Here is an 8,606-nt window from a genome sequence, read left to right as displayed (position 1 = left end):
GCCTGGGGCTTCCCGATGTTCCCCGCGCTGCTTGGCTCAGCCCCCTTCTCTCCTTCCACCGTCTCCCCTCCGTAGCTCGCGCAACCCCCGGCTGTTTCCAGGGCAACGGGAGTAGGGGACCCCACGAGAGGCCGCCCACGAGACCCTCGCGCGCAGCCATGAGCCCCGCCCCCCACTGGTGTTCGGAGAGGGGCGGGACCTGGAGAGAGGTGTGGGGGCGGAGTATGATGGGAGGAGGTGGGGCGGGACCTGGAAGGGATGGGGAAGGACTTAGAAGGAAACGATATGTGGGCGGAGCATAATAGGAGGAGATGGGGTCAGAATGAGAGGTAGGGGTGCTTCCTCGGCAGAAGTGGGGTGAGGAAGTGAGGGCCGAGCACTTGAAGCAGAAGGGACAGTATCTGGAAAAAGCCGGTGGGCGGGATCTAGAGTGGAGGGAGCCTAAAGGAGGGTCAGAATCTAGAGGAGGGAGGGGCTTGAGACCCACCTGAAGGCTGTCCTGGAGCAGAAGGGGTCAGGCCCTATTGGAACTGGATGGGAGGGTATGTAGACTGGCAGGGACTGGGGGTGAGGTGTGTATGCAGTAGGGGAAGAGTCTGAGAGATGGAGGAAAGAGAGGTAGCCCCATGAAAACCTGTGGCTGGCCTAACCTGACCCTCCCTGGCCCCGCAAGGCTCTCAGTCCCCTTGTATTCTGCAGGCTGCTCCGTGACCCCACCATGTCCACCCCCGCCACGAGTTCCCTGGACACCCCCTTGCCTGGTGAGTGACCCCTTTCCCAACCCAGCCATCCCCCCGCCAGCAGGTTATTGTCAGGAGAAACTCACTGTGCCTCCCTCTCCCAGGAAATGGCCCTAGCACCCCCTCTTCTTCACCTGATGGAAAGGAGGATGGCCCTGAGCCGTGCCCAGGGGCGGATCCTGATGTCCCAGGCACTGATGGGGCCAACTCAGCTTCCGTCGTGGGTGAGACGGGGTCCAGGGACATGGGCTGGGAGTTGGTATGGAGTCTTAGGGAGGGATCTAGAAAGGGAGAAAGATCAGAAATGGGGATGGGCAACCCCAGTTTCTTGTTGATTTTTTTCTTCTGTTAGTCCTTGACATCTCTTATTTTGACCCCTTCTTTGGGATTCACTGACATACACATCTTTCCCTGTGAATTGCCATCTCCCTGGATCACTCTCCACACTCTGACTCTTTGCCTCCGATCTCTCGTGGACCTGTCCCTCTGGCTGCCGTTTTTCTCTGTGGCTCTGTCTCTTATGGCTTGTCCACCAACGCCAGTCATCCTAGACACAGCAGAGGAGCCGGAGCGCAAGCGAAAGAAGGGTCCGGCTCCAAAGATGCTGGGCGACGAGCTGTGCCAGGTGTGCGGGGACACGGCCTCTGGCTTCCACTACAATGTGCTCAGCTGCGAAGGCTGCAAGGGCTTCTTCAGGCGAAGTGTGATCCGAGGCGGGGCCGGGCGCTATGCCTGCCGGGGCGGTGGAACCTGCCAGATGGATGCCTTCATGCGGCGCAAGTGCCAGCAATGCCGGCTGCGAAAATGCAAGGAGGCTGGGATGCGGGAGCAGTGTGAGTGCCGGGGAGGGAGCAGTGCCAGCCTGGCCCCTGCCCAGGCCTGGGACCTCTACTGAGGCCTGTGTCTCCCCAGCAGGTGTCCTCTCCAAAGAACAGATCCGGAAGAAGAAGATCCGGAAGCAGCAGCAGCAGTCGTCACCCACAGGGCTGGGAGTCGGCAGCAGCTCAGCCTCTGGGCCTGGGGCCTCTCCTGGAGGGTCTGACGGGGGTGGCCAGGGCTCCGGGGAAGGCGAGGGTGTCCAGTTAACAGCCGCTCAGGAACTAATGATCCAGCAATTGGTGGCGGCCCAGCTGCAGTGCAATAAACGCTCCTTCTCTGACCAGCCTAAAGTCACGGTACGGCCCCTTCCACAGCCTTGAGGGGCGATGGGCCCAGGAGGGTCAAGCTCAGAGGGCCGCAGTCTGGGGCATGGGGAGAGAATGAGGCTCCAGAGGGCAGGGGCTTTGAGACGGGGGCCTCCTAGGGTGTAGGCTTTGCCTCAAGGGGCCCCCATAGCCTTGGGCTTATGGGAGAAATCCTGAGAGTAACCTGGCCCCCCACGTCCCCAGCCCTGGCCCTTGGGCGCAGACCCGCAGTCCCGTGATGCTCGCCAGCAGCGTTTCGCCCACTTCACGGAGCTGGCCATCATCTCAGTCCAGGAGATCGTGGACTTCGCCAAGCAGGTGCCTGGCTTCCTGCAGCTGGGTCGCGAGGACCAGATCGCCCTCCTGAAGGCATCTACCATTGAGGTAATGGCCAGCCCGCCCAGCCTCAGGGAGGCCCCTCCATCCTGCCCTCAAGGAACCCAAGAGATAAGCCCCAGGACAGATGCTGGGAGCATAGTGACAAGCCAGACTCTGGTCCTTGCCTTGGTGGGGATGGCATTCTACAGGAGAAGATCAAAATACTAAACAAGTCATCAGAGCCTCCCACGAGGCAAGGAGAGAACGGAAACATGTCTGAGGCTGAGAATAATTGAGGATTGGGCTGGAGGGACACACTTTAGGGAATGTGCTGAAAAGGCTTATTTAGGGAGTTGACATTTGAATCAAGCAATGGTAATGAATAAGCATTGAGTGCCTAGTGTATGCCGCGCCCTATTCCAAGTGCTGGGTACGTGGTAGTAAACAAAACAAAGAGCTCTGCCCCATGCCTCCTAACCACCTGGGGAGAGTGTCCTGAGTGGAGGAGGCTGGGGGTGCTGAACCTGGAGGAGGGAGAGAGCTCGGAGTGTCCAACACGCTGACCGCAGTCCGTGTGGCCGTGAGAATGGCGGGGCGGGGGTGGGGGGAGGTGAGGGATGATCCCGGCAAGATCAGGGCCCCCATTCAGGCCAGGAGAGGAAGGACAGTGGCTAAAGGGTCACAGAGCTCCTCAAACCCCTGCCCATCCCTCTCCCCACCTCTCAGATCATGCTGCTGGAGACAGCCAGACGCTACAACCACGAGACCGAGTGCATCACGTTCCTGAAAGACTTCACCTACAGCAAGGATGACTTCCACCGCGCAGGTAAGGCCAAGTGCAGGCTGGGCGGTGGGGGCACAAGTGGCACCTCTGCTGGGTCCCTGCTGGCTGGGAGACACGGGGCCCTCTCATCCCTGTCTGAGCCTCTGTTTCCTTATCTCCCAAGTGGGGTGAGGGTTGAGCCCCCCTTGTAGTGAGACAAGAGCACGTTTATCGAGCACCAGCTCTGCACAGTGGGACATAGCGCAGGATGAAACAGAGGGGTGTCTGCTGTCGCAAAGGGCATCTTGGTAAGAATTAAGAGAAGACACTCTCTCCTCCTCAAGCCTGGTCTCACATGAGGGAGGCTGGATCTCAGTCCATCAGGAAATGAACAATCTCCCCAACTGTACAGGGCAGCCCTGGTCCCTGTCCTCCAAGAGCACTTCCTTGGGGATGTAACCTAGTCAATGGCCTTCTGGAGGAAGCGTAGTTGAACTGAGGCTAGAGGAGTGAGAAAGATCACCTAGGAAAAGGGAGGTGAGGAGTAGCATTAGCCACCAGGGAATGCACGTGCAAAGGCCTCGCTCCCTCGGCCTCTGGGCTTTCTCAGTAAGTCTTCTTCTGTCCCATTCTCTCTCCCTGGGGCACCTCTCTGTACTCCTGGACATCTGCTCCTAACCTCATCTTCCCTTTAACATCTGGCCCTTCCAACACCCAGGACAGTCCCAGTAACCCTTTGAGTATAAGCTTGGCAGGGGAGCACTGGGTTGTGGGGGAGTGTTTCTGGCAGGGAGGTCAGCATGTGCAAAGGTCCTGAGGTGGAGAAGAGCTGGGCGGTTTTAAGGAACCACAAGGAGGCTTGGAGCACAGGGAGATGGGGCTGGAGAGGAGGTTGGTTCACATCACGTCCCCGGCATCCTCTGCCATTACTGCAGTCTGGGCCTCAGTTGGTTCTCCCTGGAACATTGCAGGGGCCCCTCACTGGGCTTCTACCTCCACCCCAACCCAGTGTGTTTGTTCACACAGTCGTGAGAAGAATCCAGTTAACAACCAAGTTAGCTCATGTCCCTCCTGTGCTCAGAATTGTCCATGGCTCCCATCTCACTGGGAGAAAAGCCAAAGTCCTCACCTGGCCCACTGGCCCTGCAGGGTGTGGCCCCGTCCCTCTCAGCCCTCATCTCCCACCCTCTCCTCTCACTCACTCTCCAGCCACACTGGCCTCCCTCTTACTGGAACCCACCAAATGTGCTCCCGCCTCAGGGCTTTTGTACTTGCTGGTCCCTCTGTCCAGAACTAGGGTGACCAACTCATCCCAGTTTGCTTGGGACCTTCCCAGCTTTAATACTAAAAGTCTCAGGGCCCAGGAAGTCTAGTTCCAGGCAAAACAGACGGGTGGTGCCCTACCTGGAACACTCACACATCCTGGTAACTTGCTCCCTCCTCTCCTTGGGGTCAGACACCCTGCATCGAGGGAGGCCTTCGTGCAATATCACCCTACGGTGACCATCTTGTCTAAGATGTTGACACGATTCTCGTGGGCCCCGATTACCCTTCCTTGTGTTACCTTGATTCATAGAACTCAGAATCATCTCACAGGGTGGATAATTTCCTTACATATTCGTCTACTGTCTGTCCCCTCGAGCCCCAAAGGTAAGTTCCACGGGAGCAGGGGGCTTTGTCTTATAAACATCTCTACCCTGGGGCCTGGCATGCAGTAGGTGCTCAATCAAGTTTGATGAATGAATGAGTCACGCCTGGGAATGAGTTTGGGTTTCACTCTGTGAGCAGGGAGTGACATAATGTGACCTAGGATTAAACTTCTTTCGTTTTCCCGAGAGAGGAACCGGGAAGGCAGGAAGGAAGTGAAGGGGGTGATGGGGTGGTAGAAAATTCTGAGTTAAGTGTTCACACTCATTACTCGTTCCTTCATTCGGGCGAGAGGTATGGCACACCTACTACGTGCCGGGCACCCTGACAGGCAGTGGGATTACAGGGTGACCAGCACTCTCGACCTGCTGCTGTTTCGCTCACCCTGCTGAAGGTGGGCAGCGCCAGGGGCCAGGCATGGGGGCCGGTTTCAGGGTCAGGGGGGTTCATCGGGCCGGGCCTCCCACCTCCGCAGGCCTGCAGGTGGAATTCATCAACCCCATCTTCGAGTTCTCGCGGGCCATGAGGCGCCTGGGCCTGGACGATGCTGAGTACGCCCTCCTCATCGCCATCAACATCTTCTCGGCCGACCGGCCCAACGTGCAGGAGCCGAGCCGAGTCGAGGCGCTGCAGCAGCCCTACGTGGACGCGCTGCTGTCCTACACCCGCATCAAGAGGCCACAGGTGCCAGAGCCTAGCCCCTCCGGCTTGGGGAGGGACAGGAAGTCCAGACCCGTGTGGGGTCAGCCTGGGGCCAGGGGCCGGCTGCCTAGTCCCAGCCCAGCTCTGTCGCCGCCCCCCGCACCCCTGACAGCACTCTGAGCCCTGGTCAGCATCCTCTCAGCGAGAGTGTGTCCTCAAGCCCCTGTCCCCTCCACAAGGAGCCAGGCCTAGTCCACGCACGGGGCGCCACGCTGTCTCTCCTGGCCCGACCCACGGAGGGGCCCTCCTGGCGGGCTGAGGGGCTGACCCGTGCCCACGCCCTCCCGTCCCCCCCGCAGGACCAGCTGCGTTTCCCCCGCATGCTGATGAAGCTCGTGAGCCTGCGCACGCTCAGCTCCGTGCACTCGGAGCAGGTCTTCGCCCTGCGGCTCCAGGACAAGAAGCTGCCGCCTTTGCTCTCCGAGATCTGGGACGTCCATGAATGAGGGGCCCGGCCACCCTGCCCCACCACCCTGCACCCTCCAGTGAATGAACACTGCGGTGGGGAGGGGCCGGGCTGGGCCTGGGGTCCCGCCCTGTGGCTTGGAGCTCAGGCCCTGGCCCCGCCAGCCGTCAACCCTCAGGATGAGCCCCAGTCGGGGTCCGGGAGCCTCTCTCCCCGCCCACTGAGTCTTCCTGGGAGGGGCAGATGGGTCACAGATCCTGACCTCTCCCAGCACTCCCAGCTGCCCTCCCTGCCCAGCTTACACCTCAAGCCTACCACGCAGTGCACCTTGGGAGGCAGGGGAGGGCCTGTGGCTCCCGCAGAGCCCGAGAGACACAGGCCCCCCTCCCTCTGCTCCTTTTATTTAATAAAAACTAAAAAAAACAAAAACAGGAAAATAAAGTATGAATAGAAACCTGCCCTGAGCCAGAGTGAGTCTGAGGTGGGGAGGGGCTGCCAGGGTCTTCATGGACACCAACCCCCATGGACCTGGTGCTGAGCTGGGAAGGGTTCAGGGTGATGTGACTAGGCGCTATGGGTGCCTAGGAGAGGCCCCTGACAACCTCACGGTCACCTCCCGGTGGTTGGAGCCCGCTCCTGAAGGACAAGGAGGGTTTAAGTGGATGAGGAGAAGGGGCTTTCATTCAATCAAGTATTGGCTGAAGTCTCTTGTGGGCCAGGCACTGTGCTGGCCATCCTGGGGTCACAGATGTCATTCATTCAGCAAAAATGTGTGAAGCATTTTGGGACTTCCCTGGTGGCGCAGTGGTTAAGAATCCGCCTGCCAGTGCAGGGGACACGGGTTCGAACCCTGGTCCGGGAAGATCCCACATGTCGAGGAACAATTAAGCCCGTGCGCCACAACTACTGAGCCTGCGCTCTAGAGCCCGCACGCCACAACTACTGAAGCCCACGTGCCACAACTACTGAAGTCCATGCGCCTAGAGCCCGTGCTCCGCAACAAGAGAAGCCCCCACAATGAGAAGCCCACGCACTGCAATGAAGAGTAGCCACTGCTGGCCGCAAATGGAGGAAGCCCGCATACAGCAACGAACACCCAATGCAGCTAAAAATAAATAAATAAATAAAAGTTAAAATGTATGGAGCCTTTACTATGTGCCAAACACAATATTAGGCACTGGAAACATCAGTGAACAAGATGAAGTCTCTCCTTGCAGCCACCATGGGAAACAGTATGGAGGTTTCTCAAAAAACTAAAACTAGGGGAATTCCCTGGTGGTCCAGTGGTTAGGACTCTGAGGGCCCGGGTTCAATCCCTGGTCGGGGAACTTAAGATCCCACAAGCCACGTGGCTCGGCCAAACAAAAAACCAAAAGCAAAACTAAAACTAGTACTCATCGCAGGATGCAGCAATCCCAGTCCTGGGTATATACCCAAAAAGAACAAAGACACTACCTCGAAAAGATACATGCACCTCAGTGTTCACGGCAGTACGATTTAAATTACCGAGATATGGAAGCAGCCTAAGTGTCCATCAGATGAATGGATAAAGAAGAAGTGGCGTGTATATACACAATGGGATACTACTCAGCCATAAAAGAATGAAAGTTTGCTATTTGCCGCAACCTGGGTGGACTTGGAGGGCATTATGCTAAGTGAAATGAGAGAAAGACAAATACTGTATGTTACTTATATGTGGAATCTGGATACAACAAAGTAGTGAATGTGGATACAACAAAGTAGTGAATGTAACAAAAAGAAGCAGACTCACAGATAAAGAGAACAAGCTAGTGGTTACTGGTGGGGGGGGCAACAGGGGTGGGAGAGTGAGAGGTGAAAACTATCGGGTGTAAGATAGGCTCAAGGATGTGTTGTACAACACGGGGAATATAGCCAGTATTTTGTAATAACTGTAAATGGGAAGTAACCGCTAAAATATATATTAGGGAGTTCCCTGGCGGTCCTGTGGTTAGGACTCTGCGCTTTCATTTCCGGGGTCCGTGTTTGATTTCTAGTCGGGTAACTAAGATCTTGCAAGCTGGGCAGCACGGCCAAAAATAAAATTAAATTAAAAGAATAAAACAATAAATAAATAAAAAGATCAAGTCCCTCCTTGGAGTTGTCTACCAGTCAGGGCTGGTAATGGGGGGCTGAGCAAGGACTGCTAGAAGGTAAGGGAATAGGGGCTTTAATGGTGTCAGCACGGGGCAATGTGGGAGCTGGAAGAGGAAGTCCGGCAAGGCCTCACAAAAGGCCCAGATGAGTACAAAGTAAGGAAGGGCAGTGGAGTTCTCCTAATGTCTCCTTCTCTTGCTCCATGCCTTGAGGGGACACCGAGGTGAGCTGGATGGACAGTCCTGGTCGAGGGTGAAGAGGGTGTTGCTTGGAGGGATGGGTTGGGTACTGAAAAACGTTTTTTTTTAGAAGGGGGAGAGGGAACAGCGGAAGTGAGAGTAGTTACAAGAGACGGTCCCATCCCAAGCAGTGTGCCTCTCGCCTTACAGGTGTGCCCGCCCTGCGCTGAGTCCAGTTTATAGATGGGGAAACTGTGGCTGTGAGACAGGAGAACAGACCAGGCCAGGATCTGAGCGCGAACCGGCCAGCCTCTACGGAGAGGGAAAAGGTCTGGCTGCGCGAGCTGAAGAATGAACTGTGAGTGCCCAGGTGGTCCTACCGAGCAAGGCCTCGGCCAGGAGGCAGGTGGGGAAGCAGAGGAGGCGCGCCTAGCACCTTAGAACTGGCGGAGTCGTGGTGACGGCCAGTGCCCAAGACCGCTGCGCGCGCTCCGATAACACTGGGTGGCGACGCTTCGGCAAGGAGGGGGCGTGGCCTTGACCCGCATACGT

At 57.1% G+C, this 8,606-nt stretch overlaps 1 protein-coding gene across 3 annotated transcripts; it reads left to right on the top strand.

Moving 5' to 3' along the window:
- The first annotated feature begins 119 nt into the window (after positions 1-119).
- Positions 120-6,175, top strand: NR1H2 (nuclear receptor subfamily 1 group H member 2). Of its 3 annotated transcripts, XM_065898556.1 has the most exons (9): positions 120-209; positions 700-761; positions 845-964; positions 1,283-1,573; positions 1,656-1,915; positions 2,129-2,308; positions 2,969-3,068; positions 5,128-5,336; positions 5,654-6,175. In XM_065898556.1, the coding sequence occupies exons 2-9, from the start codon at positions 719-721 to the stop codon at positions 5,798-5,800; spliced, it is 1,350 nt and encodes a 449-aa protein (XP_065754628.1). In that variant the 5' UTR covers positions 120-209; positions 700-718; the 3' UTR covers positions 5,801-6,175. The 3 variants fall into 3 exon arrangements, with proteins under 3 accessions (XP_065754628.1, XP_065754629.1, XP_065754630.1); XM_065898557.1 differs by lacking the exon at positions 120-209 and having other exon boundaries at positions 719-761; positions 1,292-1,573; positions 5,654-5,800; XM_065898558.1 differs by lacking the exons at positions 120-209; positions 1,283-1,573 and having other exon boundaries at positions 719-761; positions 845-951; positions 1,637-1,915; positions 5,654-5,800.
- Positions 6,176-8,606: the final 2,431 nt, after the last annotated feature.

The sequence above is a fragment of the Phocoena phocoena genome, chromosome 20 (assembly GCF_963924675.1).
Source record: "Phocoena phocoena chromosome 20, mPhoPho1.1, whole genome shotgun sequence".
NCBI classification, from domain to species: domain Eukaryota; kingdom Metazoa; phylum Chordata; class Mammalia; order Artiodactyla; family Phocoenidae; genus Phocoena; species Phocoena phocoena.
Note: the sequence above shows the minus strand (reverse complement) of the source record. Positions and strands in the feature narration are given on the sequence as shown.

Bases quoted from the DNA above. Each gene is read 5' to 3' on its own strand.
- NR1H2 (XM_065898556.1), top strand. From the start codon at position 719: ATGTCCACCCCCGCCACGAGTTCCCTGGACACCCCCTTGCCTG. The intron at 965-1,282 runs GTGAGACGGGGT...CACCAACGCCAG, and splicing joins CAACTCAGCTTCCGTCGTGG to TCATCCTAGACACAGCAGAG. The intron at 1,916-2,128 runs GTACGGCCCCTT...CCACGTCCCCAG, and splicing joins CTGACCAGCCTAAAGTCACG to CCCTGGCCCTTGGGCGCAGA.